The following is an 18,297-nucleotide window of genomic DNA, read 5'->3' on the forward strand; positions in this document are numbered from 1 at the left end:
GTCTTGGTCAGCTGCCAAGTGGAAAAACAGCAGAGGAAGTAGCTGCACTTGTGCGATCCTTGCCTGTGGAAGAGCAGCCCAAACAAATCATTGTGACACGTAAAGGAATGTTGGATCCTCTTGAAGTTCACTTGCTAGATTTTCCTAATATTGTCATTAAAGGAAGTGAACTGCAACTTCCTTTCCAAGCATGCTTGAAGATCGAAAAGTTTGGTGATCTGATTCTGAAAGCTACAGAGCCGCAGATGGTTTTGTTCAATATATATGATGATTGGTTGAAGAGTATTTCATCGTATACTGCATTTTCCAGGCTTATACTGATCTTGCGTGCCCTTCATGTGAATAATGAGAAGGCAAAAATGTTACTAAAGCCTGATAAGACTATTATCACTGAACCTCATCATATTTGGCCTTCCCTTTCAGATGATCAATGGATGAAGGTAAACATTTTGTTTTTGTTTTATGCACCTGCATGATTAAGTTTCCTTGGGAAAATTAGAGGTAATTAATTAACTTTTCTTGTTTTCCTGGCTCTTTTTGTACATTGCAGGTTGAGGTTGCTCTGAGAGACCTTATACTCTCTGATTATGCCAAAAAGAACAATGTGAACACTTCAGCGCTGACGCAATCTGAAATTCGTGATATTATTCTTGGAGCTGAGATCACTCCACCCTCCCAACAGCGGCAGCAGATAGCTGAGATTGAGAAACAGGTGAGTTGTTTCTTTTTCCTCCACAATTTGCTAAATGCTATGATGTGTCACTATTTATTAACATAAACACATTTTACCTTCCAGGCGAAAGAGGCAAGTCAGTTGACAGCAGTCACTACAAAGACCACAAATGTCCATGGCGATTCTTTAATTGTCACTACCACAAGTCCTTACGAACAGGCTGCATTCGGGTCCAAAACTGATTGGCGTGTTAGGGCAATTTCAGCAACAAATCTTTATCTTCGAGTGAATCATATATACGTTAATTCTGAGGACATAAAGGTATCATGCTTTTACCTTCTTATGTTATAATGCCAAGTTAAAATTTCCATCCAAGGCTCATAGTTTGTGTAATTTTGGTGCAGGAAACGGGTTACACATATATAATGCCAAAAAATATATTGAAAAAGTTCATATGCGTTGCCGATCTGCGGACGCAAATTGCAGGATATTTGTATGGCGTAAGTCCTCCTGATAATCCTCAGGTGAAGGAGATTCGGTGTATTGCCATGCCGCCACAGTGGGGGACCCATCAAGCAGGTACATCTTCCATCAGCTCTTCCTGAGCATGAATTCCTTAATGATCTGGAGCCATTGGGATGGATGCACACACAGCCGAACGAGCTTCCACAGTTATCGCCTCAGGTAACCTATCTGTTGGATGCATGTGTTTTTGATAAAATTAGTAAAAGGATATTGATATAATTCTAGATATTTCTTGTCATTTGAAGTACCACATCTAATGTGTGTACTTTTTTATCTTCCGTAGGATCTCACATCTCATGCCCAGATCCTGGAGAATAACAAACAATGGGATGGAGAGAAGTGCATTATACTGACTTGTAGCTTTACTCCTGGTTCCTGCTCTTTAACTGCATATAAGCTTACAACCAACAGGTTACGAATGGGGGCGAGCGAATAAAGATACTGGCAGTAAATCCTCATTGGTATTTACCTACTCACTATGAGAAGGGTCCAAATGCTTCTCAGTGACCGTTTTCTTGGTTTCTACATGGTAAAGATTAGTAACTGCTTAGTATGGTGTACATTTAAGAAAGATAATTATTATCGTTCTAGTTTCTGAGTCCATTTTATTATATACAGTGCCCGATAATGGTCCATGGAATTACAACTTCATGGGGGTAAAGCACACAAAGATAATGAAGTATGGAATTAAGCTGGGACTCCTCGCGAGTACTATCATGAGGATCACAGACCCACACATTTCTTGGAGTTTAGCAACATGGAGAGGGCGAAATCACTGCCGTGGGTGCCGTGAGGATACATTTACATAAAACAGTGTACGGGAGTTGTGTAACACATACTTTTTGGTAACAGCTTACATCCATAGGTTTTGTAATTGCCGTTTGAAGGGAGCTAGGATTTGAATCGTCAAGGCCAGGAAGGGCCAAACGCCGTGATGAATGTAAATTGTTGATGTATGTTCAGTAGTATACTTTCTCGAGATGCCACAACTTCGTTTTGACCAACTAAAATACGGGCTTGCTGTAATTCACCGTTTTAAAAGCGTGTTGAGTGCTCCACTGGCTTCATTTCGGTTTATGTTTGGATAGTTGGATCCGTATAATGGTCATGTTACATAATTAACTGTGTTATCAACCAATTATTATTATAACTGCAGTATGCAACAGGTACTGTATTTGTCTCCTGGGTTATGAGTTAACATTTTGTAAATAAATTATCTCCCCATTGCTCTGGTTGAACTGTGCGTCCGTTCCCTGTCCGAAATGTTAATCAGTTATAAATCTTAGTAGTCAACTGTGAATTTATTGTTTTATTAGATACATAGGCTTTGTTACATACATAGACCAAGTTCAATTCCAGCTTTAATATTATATTTGCATCAGCTCCAAACACATAGGAGTATAATTTTTGTGTGTGAGCACCAGTTTAGCAATTCTCGAGTGATTTTCTTCCACTAGCAAGCTCAAGCAAGAGTATGCCAATTCTGTACACAACTAAACAACACAGATCTCAAATGCCTTGTCTAGCATTGTGTATTTTAGGGCGAGGTAGCCAATACTGCCCTTGACGCAGAGGTCAAATTGTGGTATTATACTTTTTTTTTGCCAATTATGGTATTATACTACTATCGACCAAAACATGTTCTGTTTGCATTTATGTGAATTATATGTAAAGTTTCACGGGGTGAAGATTGCTGGATAAAATGCAGCACGTCTAATTAGTTACAAAGTGTAGACATGTAAGAACTAAGATAATATAACGATGAATGTAGACAGAGAAAACATATACGACTCTGTATCAGTAGCAGTTTGGGTCATATGGTCTAAATAAAGCTTAAAATGATCGTCATCAGTTAAATTTATGGTCAACCAAATTTCCCGTCCGGTCAAACAATTACGGGTATAAATTTAGTCATATTTAAAGACGGTCGTCAAATTTAGTAAATTTGACTGGACCTTACTGACATTCGGTTTTGAAATTCACAATGAACATAAAAGAAATTCGAAAGACCTTTAATCGTTGGTAGCCGGTAGCTTGCAAGACTTACCCGCAGGAATGTATTTCATCCAGCAATGCAAGTCCAACAAACAATAAACAATAAAAAATTAAATGTGATAAAAAATTCTAAAAAGTTATGCATTCTATTTCTTACTCATTATTATGATTAGTTTAAATGAATCTGATGTCACTTGTGTTGATGTCACTTGGGTTACAGGGTTTTTGTATTTTTGTAAGCATTTGGTTATAAAGACGACTTATTAACTTGTATCTTTTATTTAATCAAATTTAATGCACCTCTACATCATACTCTGTTTTTAATATTTGTAGCACAGTTTTTCACTTAAAATAATTATTTTTAAAAGTTTTTTTTTGTAAATTTTAACATAAATTTTATATTTTTATTAATAAGAAAAAAATTTATAAGTAATATTTTTCAATATTCAATTAAAGCACTTTGACGTGTTAGAAAAATCAATCATCAAATATAAAAATAGAGAGTAGTTGAAGGAGTGAGTTATATTTTTAATGTGATCATATAGGCCACAAGGCTACATATAAAATCAAATATTACAAAATATTAAATAATATGTCTCTATATAACATATACAAACTAATGAAAGAGTCATAATTTTTGTTCAAGTATATATTTTTTTTGAAATAATAAATAGTAGATTGAACATTTTTAATGAACAATTAACATTTTTTAAAATGTGGTCTCTAAATAATATAACATAAAAAATATTTTTTACTTTCAAAAACTCAATGATTTTGGTGATTACATATAAATTTAAAATTTTACTTAAACTTAAATAATTTAACTTATTTTGAAACGTATAAAATTTTGCTTTGGGAAATTAGGTTTACAGGAGAATGTACTAGGTACAATTATGCAACACAGATGATTTTAATTTAGGTTACACGACAATAGTAAGTAATGAAATATATACCCCTTGTATACACCGTATCCGAATCTAGGGCACGCATTAAGGAAACATTAGGTATGAGTTATGAAATTAATTTTGTCTGGGTTTAGCGGACACTACAAAAATATAAACCTTTTCTAAAATGACTATTCAAGAAGTTGTTTGTTAATAAATTAATAAAATTTTAGGTTTATTGATATTTAATAACTCACTCAACATGGATTATATTTCTATCATATCCTTATAACATTACAATATATTTATGCTATACCAATGATGCTATAATTTTTCACAAATCAGTCAGTCTTGGTGATCATATATATGCTTTGCATTACAGGGTAGTGCATGGTTGGATAAAGTGGAAAATATACAAACTAATGACTCATAATTTGTTATATATATTATCACAGGCCCATCTAATATGCTTTAATTACAATGAAAAGCAAAATATTAATATATAACTTTCATCCAATTTATTTAAAAGTAAATGCCTAATTATTCATAAAAGAATTGAAAGATCTACTCAAAACAAATAAATCACCAATTTTTTTGAAGAAATAAACAATAGAAGTACTTTTCAAATAAAGGATGTTAACCAGCTATATATAGCTGATTTATAAATATTCTCATTGTTTTTTTTATTTGTCGCTTTAACTTTTGCACACATTTCAATGTGCTTTGACCGCATACTTAAAATTATAATTTATAAATTATTTTTTTTGTAAATAAAAGTAGACAACTTATATTTTAATTCACAAAAAGAAAATTTTTAAAATCATATTTCTAACTAGCTGGACAAATCACATTTAAAATACGTGCAAAAGTCAAAACGACAAATAAAAAAAACAAAGGGAGTAATACTTTGTTATGTAAAGGACATTTCCATATATAGCAATAATTAATTTGAATTAATTTGAATTAATTTGGTATATCTATAATATTATTATCTACCTCAATATTTATGCAATATTGTTGTTGGATTATAAATATTATATGCAGATATCACTCAGATTATTGATATCAGCTGGTAAAATCCAAATTCCCCAGCTTGTTGCCACTACTACTTATACACACTTGTAAAGACATGCAGCCACCATTTCTCATTCCTCACACATCATCTACTCATTACTACTCTCTCTCTCTCTCTCTCCCTCTCCCTCTCCCTCTCCCTCTCTCTCCCTCTCTCTCGCCCCCCTCTCTCTCTCCCTCTCTCCCTCTCTCTCTCCCCCCTCTCACACACATAGATCAGAAAGAAGAAAAAATGGCGAAGAGTTGGAGTTGCAGCAACTTTGGAAAAGATCTTGCTTTTCTGATTGTGCAATTCTTGGATGAGCACAATTTGACAGACACTGCTCGGGCGTATGATTTTAATTTTTTGGATATATCAATGTTTTTTATTTGTCTGTTTGATTGAAACCCTATATACTATTTATGTTAATTTGATTTAAGCTTACACATCATTGATTTGTTATTTTGAAGGCTGGAGAGGGAAGGCAAATTATTCTTCAACATGAAATATGTTGAAGAAGCTGTTAAGGATGGAAACTGGAAAGACCTCGAAAATTACATCTTAGATTTTACAAAAATCGATGAGAACGCATTGTCTACTCAAATGATTTTCGAGATTCGAAAACAGCGGTACATTGAAGCTTTGGATAGGTAAGTTATAATTTAAGTTTCATTTGCTAAATTCTTAAAGTTTGTTACTAGAAAGCTATGTATTACTCGGACTCGATTAGAAGAATTTGACGATGTACATGTGTATAAGTATCAGAATGAGCAAATAATAGTGTCCGATAGTACTTCATGACAAAATAAAGAATCGTGAGTAACATAGGTGCAACATCTGTGTAGGGATATTTTAGTGGTGCTTTAAGTATTTAAGTATCATTTAGCCATTTTATATGGGCTGTTGGCCTCAAATGTCATTATTTGGGGTTAAATGACCCTCAATGTCACTTTTTGAATCGTTGACCCCAAATGTCATTTCAAAACGGAGTTTCGGTTGAAATTTTTCAAAATAGACGAAAACGCAGTTTCGTGTTGAGTTTTTCTATAACAATTTTTTTTTTAATTTTTTATAAATAAAAGGAAAACGCAGTTTCATTTTGTGTTTTTATTTAAAAACGTGGTTTCAAACTGTGTTTTTGATGAAAACCCAATTTTAGAAGTTGTTTCGGTCAAAAACACAGTCTCGTCTTTGGTTTATGGATATGAAAACGGCGTTTCAAACCGAGTTTTTCGTAAAAACGCAGTTTCTAACCGAGTTTTTCTTAGAATGCGAAAAAACACACAACCAAAACGCAGATTCAAAATGAGTTAATATGAAAAACTCATCCTGAGATTGTGTTTTGCCCCCCTAAACATGAATTGAAGTTGCGTTTCAAAAAAAAAATTGAAAACGAAACACAAAATCGCGTTTTTTATTAATAACAAAAACTTTAACCGAAACTCCGTTTTGAAGTGACATTTATGACTAATTATTCAGAAAATGACATTGAGGGTCATTTGAATCAAAAAAGTGACATTTGGGACCTTTTTTTCTTTTATATGCAACAATAATTATTTTATTTTTCAATTTCCTTATTTGATTTCAGCAATCAATATTCAATAGCTCTGGAAATATTGACAAATGAATTGCAACCGATAGTTGATGCTCAAAATGAAGAGATTTACAATGAGCTCGCCCAGCTTATATGCTTGAACAACGTGAGGTATATATATAAGCACACTCCTTTAAAGTATATTTTCCGTACATCCCCACATGTATCACGCGGGATCAACAGGTGACATATAATACATTAGAACCCCCCGTTCCGTACACCCCCACATGTACCACGCGGGACCAACATGTGACATATAATAACTAGAACCCCCGTTTCGTATACCTCCACATGTATCACGCGGGACCAACACGTGACATGTAATATACTAGAACCCCGTGAATTAATACTCTCTAAAGTGACAAAAAATTTTGGTCTTATGTATATAGCAACGAGTAATTATGTATAAACTCCTCTAATGTGATAACCTTTTCTAAAGTAATCAATGTTTCCGGTCTAAACGATATCACTTTAGAGGGTTTTACTGTAAAGATGTTCTATATATTTTTATGAACGTTGAGTAGAAATGAACTTGCAATTGTCCTTACTGCAGAGAAAATGAAAAGCTTGGAAACTATTACACTGATACAGAAACAGCCAGGCGTTCGATTTTCGCTCATCTCAAGAAGATGATAGAACGGAATCCTGCTCTCAAGGACAAGCTTAACTATCCTATCATTGAGCACTCGCGTCTAAAGGGCCTGATGAACCACAGGTACATCAGGCTACAATACTAAAACTTTAATAATTGCGTTTTTTGTGCGGGTGTGTTCTCTAATTTGGTTGAAATCTTATAAATCTATTCTTGTTTTCTTGGTGATCATAGCCTCAACTGTCAGCATTTGTTGTGCAAGTCTCCCGAGGCGAACCCTGCAGTTAGTACACTGTTTGTTGATCATACATGTGGGGATGAAGTGGTTTTATCTCTCAATGTGAGTGCCTTTCGGTCCATAGGTGCTTAGAGTACTTAATTCCGGAAAAAGAACAGATATATAATCATAGTAAGGTTAATGACCTTTTCGGCCTCAAAGTTTGCACCAATGTACTCATAAAACCCTGAAGTTTAAAAGCGTAGTTTTTCAGCCCTCGGGTATCCAAAATATGCATTTTATCCTTGGACCGGGAAAAAAACCGGGTGAAAAACCGGCCGGTCCAAGGGTAAAAGGTTACGTTTTCGGTACCTGAGGGGCAAAAAGGTACGGTAGTGAACTACAGGGGCTGATGGGTATATTGGTGCAAAGTTTGAGGTTTAAAAGGTCATTAAGCCATCATAGTATGTGGTTAGAAATTTGTGCTCTAATGCATTTTGTGTAGTGTAGTACTACTTTGATCATTTTCAGGTTCTAAGAGAACATACAGAGTGTTACATGATCTTTAAGGTTCACTAATTGGCTTTTGTGTTTAATACTGCAGGATGGAGATTGTCGCGGTTTAGGATATTTGATTAATGCATGTAAAACAGATGAGAGGAATAACTCTGTCGTTCCTGAAATTAGTGAACAAGCTCAACTCTATACTTTGAGGCTTCCTGATCCCATTTTAACATCAAAAGTATGTATCTACTATACAATAGGTCCATTTTCTAACAGGAATTGTGTCAGTTCGACGCTTTTTTAAACGTCAGTTGCATATTGCCATCTTTATTTTGTTCTAACGATCTAATCCTTTAGTTATATAATTCAGATTGACAGGATAGCTTACAACAATTCAGGATTTACCATATTTGCATTGTCCTGTAGCGGGGCATTGAAGTTCTGGAACATGAAAACGGAGAATGCAAATGAGGCCAGAGAAGTATAGATTGTTTTAAAGTCTATTACTAACATCCCTTCATACATGTGCTTCACAGTTCACATTATCTTATCTTCGTTACTTTTGCAAATTAATGCAGGTAAGTTATTCAGGATTCTTGTCCAATGATGTAGGAACGGGGGAACATGAACTTGTTGTCCCGTGTTTTGCTCTGTCAAAGAATGATTCATATGTTGCATCTGCCTGGGGAGGGAAAGTATCGTTGTTTGGCTTGCAGACATCTGAAATCGAGTTGTTCAAAGTATAGCTGAGCTCTTACTATTTACTATTTGGCATACATTTATTTCTTCCGCTTCATACATGGTCAAATTTTAAGATTTCACTTTGTAAATAAGAACTTTTTCTTAACCAATCGCTCTAAAACCTCAAAGTGGCAGGGGAATGCCCTTTCCAGGATCTTATACTATTTTTCTAACACTTTTGTGCACTTCCTTTTGGGCAGAATTTGACCACAGTCATGTCTCCGCCACCTGCTGCAACTTGTGCTATGTTCTATCCTGAGGACAATAATTTCATTATTTTCGGCATGGAGGATGGCTCTATAAGAATCTACGATGTTAGGACAGACCAGGTCTAATACACCTGTACTGATAATTAAGTGTTTTGAATCAAATTATGGATTAGTTATTAAATTTTTATCTCTGTTGTATACAGGTCAAAGCCCAGATAAAAGCTCATGATCAGACGAGAGTCACTGGCCTTGCCTATTCCAGTGCTTTAAACATCCTCGTCTCGTCTGCATATAATGCTGAGGTGCATTTCTGCAAGATTAACGTCTTAGGCCAATAGAAGTTACCAGATAACTAGGCAGCTATTTTACCATAGTCTCTTCACACTGATTTATATTTTTTCCTGTCTTGCAGATCAGTTCTTGGAGTAATTTTGCATTGATAAAGCAGACACGTAAATTCCTGGACATCGGTGGACACGTGTTTCCCGGGCGCACTTGTGTCAAGTTTCAGCAGGATCAAAAACTCATGTTAGTTGTTCATGAAAACTGTTTAGCCACTCTCGAGGGACCCGATCTTAAGCTCTGCTCCCAGGTATCTGAAATTTATTCGCGGGCTTGACATTGCATATACTTTATTAAATTCTAGAACATGCTTGATCACACAATCTCATTAACACACATTTTGCAGTGGGTTTCTAATGAACTGATTTCTGATGCTACATATTCGTGTGACGGCCTCACCATATATGCAAGCTTCATAAGAGGGCGCATTGTTATCTTCGATTCATCATTCACCGAGAGGTGTATCATCAACCCTAGTGCCTACATACCTAAGAATCCAAGGTACATGTTGTGTTACCTACATTGTATCCCAGAAATGTTAGTTTGCAATAGAGTAGAACCTCGATAAATGAATAATCTCGTTAAATGAATATATTTTTCGGTCCCAACATAATAGAGATAATTTATTTTTACCTCAGTAAATGAATAATCTCCTTAAATAAACCAAATAAACCATATTGTTCGTATTTGCAGCACAATGGTTAATTGTTGGGCTATCGCGGCTCATCCTAATGAACCGAATCAGTTTGCTCTTGGACTCGGTGATGGCTCGGTACTAGTAGTAGAACCTGGAGAGGGGAATTGGCCGGGGACACCACAGCTTGACAATGTTGCTGCAGGGGAGAAGGATCATGAAATGCCAGTGGATAAGAAGTTGATATGAGTTTTATTCATATGAGTGCCAGTGGCTTTTGAACTTTTTAATGTTTTAAATCCTGGAGACCAGGATCTAGTGAGTTTATTTTACATGACTATGTTTTTTTTTGTTGGGGGGAGGGGGCTATTTTTAAATTACCATGTTAATGGTTAATGGATCCAATTTGATGAGAATACAATAATATACAATTTGAGGTCCAAGTTCGACCGGACCTTACTCACATTCGGTTTTCAAATTCACAATGAACATATATGCCGTTTATTCCGCAGATTTATATATAGGAAATTCGAAAGGCCTTTGATCGTTAGTAGCCTGCAAGACTTACTCCTTACTTTCGAGTTTTAATTAGGAAGGAAAACAAATGGTGAATGAGTAAAGTAATTTCACTTGCATTAATATTTGTGCTCCCGAGTTTTTAAAAATGAGCGAAAACAAGTGATAATGAATGTAAATTTAACAAACTTTCATTCCAAAACTTTCACTCCCAAAATGGGATGAAAGTATTTTACCTCATTACCACTTACTTCCTTCCCTTTAAAAAATTCGAGGCCTTAAGGAATGTATTTTATCTAGCAATGCAAAATTACCAACTTAAAAAATTATCTAGCAATACAAATAATAAAATATTAAATGTGATACTACCATAGGACCCGATGCTTAAAAAATCCGGAAAGTTATGCATTCTAACTCTAAGTCATTATGATTAGTTTAAATGAATCAGATGTCACTTGCCTTACAGGGTTTTGGTATTTTTGTAAGCATTAGGTTACAAAGAATTACGGCTTGTTAACTTGTACTCCCTCCATCTCGTATCACATTTCCTTTTATACAATTCAAAATTACCAACTTTTGACTAACGATTTAACATTACTCGTATATTATTTTTAAAAGCTAAAAATTATATATTAAAGTAGATTAAATCTATTTTTCGGTGATGTAATTTTTTTAATTGTTCAATTATAAATTATTAATAAATTTACTTAAGTCAATTTGACCGGCACAAATACAAAGAGGACACATAATGCACTTCTATATTATACTCTGTTTTTTAATATTTATAACATAATTTTTTAACTTAAAATAATTATTTTTAAAATTTCTTTTTGTGAATTTTAACATAAATTTTATATTTTTATTTATAAGTAATATTCAATTAAAACACTTTGAGGTGTTAGAAAAGTCAACCATCAAATATAAAAATAGGGAGTAGTTGAAGGAGGGGGTTATATTTTTAATGTGATCATATAGAGCACAGGGGCTACATATAAAATCAAATATTACGAAATATTAGATAATATGTCTGTATATAATATATACACGTATAAACTAAATGAAAGAGTCATAATTTTTGTTCAAGTATATACTTTTTTTTAAAATAATAAATAGAAGATTGAACATTTTTAATGAACAATTAACATTTTTTAAAATGTGGTCTCTAAATAATATAACATAAAAAATATTTTTACTTTCAAAAACTCAATGGTTTTGATGATTACATATAAATTTTAAATTTTACTTAAACTTAAATAATTTAACTTATTTTGAAACGTATAAAATTTTGCTTTGGGAAATTAGGTTTACAGGAGAATGTACTAGGTACAATTAAGCAACATAACGTGGCAAACACAGATGATTTTAATTTAGGTTACACGACAATAATAAGTAATGAAAGATATACCCCTTATATACACCGTATCCGAATCTAGGGCACACATTAAGGAAACATTAGGTATGAGTTATGAAATTAATTTTGTCTGGGTTTAGCGGACACTACAAAAATATAAACCTTTTCTAAAATGACTATTTAAGAAATTGTTTGTTAATAAATTAATAAAATTTTAGGTTTATGAACATTTCATAATTCACTCAACATGGATTATATTTTCTATCATATCCTTATAACATTACAATATATTTATGCAATACCAATGATGCTATAATTTTTCACAAATCAGGAGTCTTTGTGATCATACATATGCTTTGCATTAAAGGGTAGTGCATGGTTGGATAAAGTGAAAAATATACAAACTAATGACTCATAATTTGTTATATATATTATCACAGGCCCATCTAATATGTTTTACAATGAAAAGCAAAATATTAATGTATAACTTTCATCCAATTTATTTAAGAGTAAATGCCTAATTATTCATAAAATAATTGAAAGATCTACTCAAAACAAATAAATCACCAAATTTTTTTGAAGAAATAAACAATAAAATTACTTTTCAAATAAAGGATGTTAACCAGCTATAGCTGATTTATAAATACTTCCTCTGTTTTATTTATTTGTAGCTTTGACTTTTGCACAGAAGGTGATTTGACCGCATAGTTAAAATTATCATTTATAAAATTTTCTTTTTGTAAATAAAAGTAAACAACTTATATTTTAATTCACAAAAAGAAAATTTTTAAAATCATATTTCTTACTAGCCGGTCAAATCACATTGAAATATGTGCAAAAGTTAAAGCGACAAATAAAAAAAACAAAGGGATTAATACTTTGTTATGTAAAGGACATTTCCATATATAGCAATAATTAATTTGAATTAATTTGGTATATCTATAATATTATTATCTACCTCAATATTTATGCAATATTGTTGTTGGATTATAAATATTATATGCAGATATCACTCAGATTATTGATATCAGCTGGTAAAATCCAAAATTCCCCAGCTTGTTGCCACTACTACTTATACACACTTGTAAAGACATGCAGCCACCATTTCTCATTCCTCACACATCATCTACTCATTACTACTCTCTCTCTCTCTCTCTCCCTCTCCCTCTCCCTCTCTCTCCCTCTCTCTCGCCCCCTCTCTCTCTCCCTCTCTCCCTCTCTCTCTCCCCCCTCTCACACACATAGATCAGAAAGAAGAAAAAATGGCGAAGAGTTGGAGTTGCAGCAACTTTGGAAAAGATCTTGCTTTTCTGATTGTGCAATTCTTGGATGAGCACAATTTGACAGACACTGCTCGGGCGTATGATTTTAATTTTTTGGATATATCAATGTTTTTTATTTGTCTGTTTGATTGAAACCCTATATACTATTTATGTTAATTTGATTTAAGCTTACACATCATTGATTTGTTATTTTGAAGGCTGGAGAGGGAAGGCAAATTATTCTTCAACATGAAATATGTTGAAGAAGCTGTTAAGGATGGAAACTGGAAAGACCTCGAAAATTACATCTTAGATTTTACAAAAATCGATGAGAACGCATTGTCTACTCAAATGATTTTCGAGATTCGAAAACAGCGGTACATTGAAGCTTTGGATAGGTAAGTTATAATTTAAGTTTCATTTGCTAAATTCTTAAAGTTTGTTACTAGAAAGCTATGTATTACTCGGACTCGATTAGAAGAATTTGACGATGTACATGTGTATAAGTATCAGAATGAGTAAAGAATAGTGTTCGATAGTACTTCATGACAAAATAAAGAATCGTGAGTAACATAGGTGCAACATCTGTGTAGGGATATTTTAGTGGTGCTTTAAGTATTTAAGTATCATTTAGCCATTTTATATGGGGTGTTGGCCCCAAATGTCACTATTTGGGGTTAAATGATCCTCAATGTCACTTTTTGAATTGTTGGCCCCAAATGTCATTTCAAAACGGAGTTTCGGTTGAAATTTTTCAAAATAGACGAAAAACGCAGTTTCGTGTTGAGTTTTTCTATAACAATTTTTTTTTAATTTTTTTATAAATAAAAGGAAAACGCAGTTTCATTTTGTGTTTTTATTTAAAAACGTGGTTTCAAACTGTGTTTTTGATGAAAACCCAATTTTAGAAGTTGTTTCGGTCAAAAACACAGTCTCGTCTTTGGTTTATGGATATGAAAACGGCGTTTCAAACCGAGTTTTTCATAAAAACGCAGTTTCTAACCGAGTTTTTCTTAGGATGTGAAAAACACACAACAAAAACGCAGATCCAAAATGAGTTAATATGAAAAACTCATCCTGAGATTGCGTTTTGTCCACCTAAACATGAATTGAAGTTGCGTTTCAAAAAAAAAAATGAAAACGAAACACGAAATCGCGTTTTTTATTAATAACAAAAACTTTAACCGAAACTCCGTTTTGGAGTGATATTTATGACTAATTATTCAGAAAATGACATTGAGGATCATTTGAATCAAAATAGTGACATTTGGGACCTTTTTTCTTTTATATGCAACAATAATTATTTTATTTTTCAATTTCCTTATTTGATTTCAGCCATCAATATGCAATAGCTCTGGAAATATTGACAAATGAATTGCAACCGATAGTTGATGCTCAAAATGAAGAGATTTACAATGAGCTCGCCCAGCTTATATGCTTGAACAACGTGAGGTATATATATAAGCACACTCCTTTAAAGTATATTTTCCGTACATCCCCACATGTATCACGCGGGACCAACAGGTGACATATAATACACTAGAACCCCCCGTTCCGTACACCCCCACATGTACCACGCGGGACCAACAGGTGACATATAATAACTAGAACCCCCGTTTCGTACACCTGCACATGTATCACGCGGGACCAACACGTGACATGTAATATACTAGAACCCCGTGAATTAATACTCTCTAAAGTGACAAAAAGTTTTGGTCTTATGTATATAGCAACGAGTAATTATGTATAAACTCCTCTAATGTGATAATCTTTTCTAAAGTAATCAATGTTTCCGGTCTAAATGATATCACTTTAGAGGGTTTTAGTGTAAAGATGTTCTATATATTTTTATGAACGTTGAGTGGAAATGAACTTGCAATTGTCCTTACTGCAGAGAAAATGAAAAGCTTGGAAACTATTACACTGATACAGAAGGCGTTCGATTTTCGCTCATCTCAAGAAGATGATAGAACGGAATCCTGCTCTCAAGGACAAGCTTAACTATCCTATCATTGAGCACTCGCGTCTAAAGGTCCTGATGAACCACAGGTACATCAGGCTACAATACTAAAACTTTAATAATTGCGTTTTTTGTGCGGGTGTGTTCTCTAATTTGGTTGAAATCTTATAAATCTATTCTTGTTTTCTTGGTGATCATAGCCTCAACTGTCAGCATTTGTTGTGCAAGTCTCCCGAGGCGAACCCTGCAGTTAGTACACTGTTTGTTGATCATACATGCGGGGATGAAGTGGTTTTATCTCTCAATGTGAGTGCCTTTCGGTCCATAGGTGCTTAGAGTACTTAATTCCGGAAAAAGAACAGATATATAATCATAGTAAGGTTAATGACCTTTTCGGCCTCAAAGTTTGCACCAATGTAATCATAAAACCCTGAAGTTTAAAAGCGTAGTTTTTCAGTCCTCGGGTATCCAAAATATGCTTTTTATCCTTGGACCGGGAAAAAAACCGGGTGAAAAACCGGCCGGTCCAAGGGTAAAAGGTTACGTTTTCGGTACCTGAGGGGCAAAAAGGTACGGTAGTGAACTACAAGGGCTGATGGGTATATTGGTGCAAAGTTGAGGTTTAAAAGGTCATTAAGCCATCATAGTATGTGGTTAGAAATTTGTGCTCTAATGCATTTTGTGTAGTGTAGTACTACTTTGATCATTTTCAGGTTCTAAGAGAACATATAGAGTGTTACATGATCTTTAAGGTTCACTAATTGGCTTTTGTGTTTAATACTGCAGGATGGAGATTGTCGCGGTTTAGGATATTTGATTAATGCCTGTAAAACAGATGAGAGGAATAACTCTGTCGTTCCTGAAATTAGTGAACAAGCTCAACTCTATACTTTGAGGCTTCCTGATCCCATTTTAACATCAAAAGTATGTATCTACTATACAATAGGTCCATTTTCTAACAGGAATTGTGTCGGTTCGACGCTTTTTTAAACGTCAGTTGCATATTGCCATCTTTATTTTGTTCTAACGATCTAATCCTTTAGTTATATAATTCAGATTGACAGGATAGCTTACAACAATTCAGGATATACCATATTTGCATTGTCCTGTAGCGGGGCATTGAAGTTCTGGAACATGAAAACGGAGAATGCAAATGAGGCCAGAGAAGTATAGATTGTTTTAAAGTCTATTGCTAACATCCCTTCATACATGTGCTTCACAGTTCACATTATCTTATCTTCGTTACTTTTGCAAATTAATGCAGGTAAGTTATTCTGGATTCTTGTCCAATGATGTAGGAACGGGGGAACATGAACTTGTTGTCCCGTGTTTTGCTCTGTCAAAGAATGATTCATATGTTGCATCTGCCTCGGGAGGGAAAGTATCGTTGTTTGGCTTGCAGACATCTGAAATCGAGTTGTTCAAAGTATAGCTGAGCTCTTACTATTTACTATTTGGCATACATTTATTTCTTCCGCTTCATACATGGTCAAATTTTAAGATTTCACTTTGTAAATAAGAACTTTTTCTTAACCAATCGCTCTAAAACCTCAAAGTGGCAGGGGAATGCCCTTTCCAGGATCTTATACTATTTTTCTAACACTTTTGTGCACTTCCTTTTGGGCAGAATTTGACCACAGTCATGTCTCCGCCACCTGCTGCAACTTGTGCTATGTTCTATCCTGAGGACAATAATTTCATTATTTTCGGCATGGAGGATGGCTCTATAAGAATCTACGATGTTAGGACAGACCAGGTCTACTACACCTTTACTGATAATTAAGTGTTTTAAATCAAATTATGGATTAGTTATTAAAATTTTATCTCTGTTGTATACAGGTCAAAGCCCAGATAAAAGCTCATGATCAGACGAGAGTCACTGGCCTTGCCTATTCCAGTGCTTTAAACATCCTCGTCTCGTCTGCATATAATGCTGAGGTGCATTTCTGCAAGATTAACGTCTTAGGCCAATAGAAGTTACCAGATAACTAGGCAGCTATTTTACCATAGTCTCTTCACACTGATTTATATTTTTTCCTGTCTTGCAGATCAGTTCTTGGAGTAATTTTGCATTGATAAAGCAGACAAGTAAATTCCTGGACATCGGTGGACACGTGTTTCCCGGGCGCACTTGTGTCAAGTTTCAGCAGGATCAAAAACTCATATTAGTTGTTCATGAAAACTGTTTAGCCACTCTCGAGGGACCCGATCTTAAGCTCTGCTCCCAGGTATCTGAAATTTATTCGCGGGCTTGACATTGCATATACTTTATTAAATTCTAGAACATGCTTGATCACACAATCTCATTAACACACATTTTGCAGTGGGTTTCTAATGAACTGATTTCTGATGCTACATATTCGTGTAACGGCCTCACCATATATGCAAGCTTCATAAGAGGGCGCATTGTTATCTTCGATTCATCATTCACCGAGAGGTGTATCATCAACCCGAGTGCCTACATAACTCAGAATCCAAGGTACATGTTGTGTTACCTACATTGTATCCCAAAAATGTTAGTTTGCAATAGAGTAGAACCTCGATAAATGAATAATCTCGTTAAATGAATATATTTTTCGGTCCCAACATAATAGAGATAATTTATTTTTTACCTCAATAAATGAATAATCTCCTTTAATAAACCGAATAAATCATATTGTTCATATTTACAGCACAATGGTTAATTGTTGGGCTATTGCGGCTCATCCTAATAACCCGAATCAGTTTGCTATTGGACTCGGTGATGGCTCGGTACTAGTAGTAGAACCTCGAGAGGGGAATTGGCCGGGGACACCACAGCTTGACAATGTTGCTGCAGGGGAGAAGGATCATGAAATACCAGTGGATAAGAAGTTGATATGAGTTTTATTCATATGAGTGCCAGTGGCTTTTGAACTTTTTAATGTTTTAAATCCTGGAGACCAGGATCTAGTGAGTTTATTTTACATGACTATGTTTTTTTTTGTTGGGGGGAGGGGGCTATTTTTAAATTACCATGTTAATGGTTAATGGTTAATGGATCCAATTTGATGAGAATACAATAATATACAATTTGAGGTCCAAGTTCGACAGGACCTTACTCACGTTCGGTTTTCAAATTCACAATGAACATATATGCAGTTTATTCAACAGATTTATATATAAGAAATTCGAAAGATTTATATATAAGAAATTCGAAAGGCCTTTGATCGTGGGTAGGCTACAAAACTTAAGGAATGTATTTTATCCAGCAATGCAAATCCAA

At 34.4% G+C, this 18,297-nt stretch overlaps 3 protein-coding genes across 3 annotated transcripts; all 3 read left to right on the top strand.

Moving 5' to 3' along the window:
* The first annotated feature begins 29 nt into the window (after positions 1-29).
* On the top strand, positions 30-1,606 carry LOC141700370 (pre-mRNA-processing-splicing factor 8A-like). Its single transcript, XM_074504150.1, has 5 exons — positions 30-440; positions 551-712; positions 797-994; positions 1,078-1,357; positions 1,482-1,606. Exons 1-4 carry the CDS (start codon positions 108-110, stop codon positions 1,276-1,278), a joined length of 894 nt encoding a protein of 297 aa, XP_074360251.1. The 5' UTR covers positions 30-107; the 3' UTR covers positions 1,279-1,357; positions 1,482-1,606.
* A 3,717-nt stretch (positions 1,607-5,323) lies between these two features.
* Positions 5,324-10,391, top strand: LOC141700387 (topless-related protein 4-like). The gene is made up of 13 exons (XM_074504171.1): positions 5,324-5,481; positions 5,602-5,781; positions 6,720-6,836; positions 7,279-7,440; positions 7,552-7,657; positions 8,139-8,276; positions 8,409-8,519; positions 8,617-8,778; positions 8,980-9,108; positions 9,192-9,290; positions 9,401-9,580; positions 9,677-9,831; positions 10,024-10,391. Exons 1-13 carry the CDS (start codon positions 5,384-5,386, stop codon positions 10,211-10,213), a joined length of 1,827 nt encoding a protein of 608 aa, XP_074360272.1. The 5' UTR covers positions 5,324-5,383; the 3' UTR covers positions 10,214-10,391.
* A 2,585-nt stretch (positions 10,392-12,976) lies between these two features.
* On the top strand, positions 12,977-18,026 carry LOC141700389 (topless-related protein 4-like). The gene is made up of 13 exons (XM_074504174.1): positions 12,977-13,191; positions 13,312-13,491; positions 14,429-14,545; positions 14,988-15,142; positions 15,254-15,359; positions 15,840-15,977; positions 16,110-16,220; positions 16,318-16,479; positions 16,681-16,809; positions 16,893-16,991; positions 17,102-17,281; positions 17,378-17,532; positions 17,726-18,026. Exons 4-13 carry the CDS (start codon positions 15,057-15,059, stop codon positions 17,913-17,915), a joined length of 1,356 nt encoding a protein of 451 aa, XP_074360275.1. The 5' UTR covers positions 12,977-13,191; positions 13,312-13,491; positions 14,429-14,545; positions 14,988-15,056; the 3' UTR covers positions 17,916-18,026.
* Positions 18,027-18,297: the final 271 nt, after the last annotated feature.

Source organism: Apium graveolens, unplaced genomic scaffold (assembly GCF_009905375.1).
Source record: "Apium graveolens cultivar Ventura unplaced genomic scaffold, ASM990537v1 ctg2287, whole genome shotgun sequence".
NCBI lineage: Eukaryota > Viridiplantae > Streptophyta > Magnoliopsida > Apiales > Apiaceae > Apium > Apium graveolens.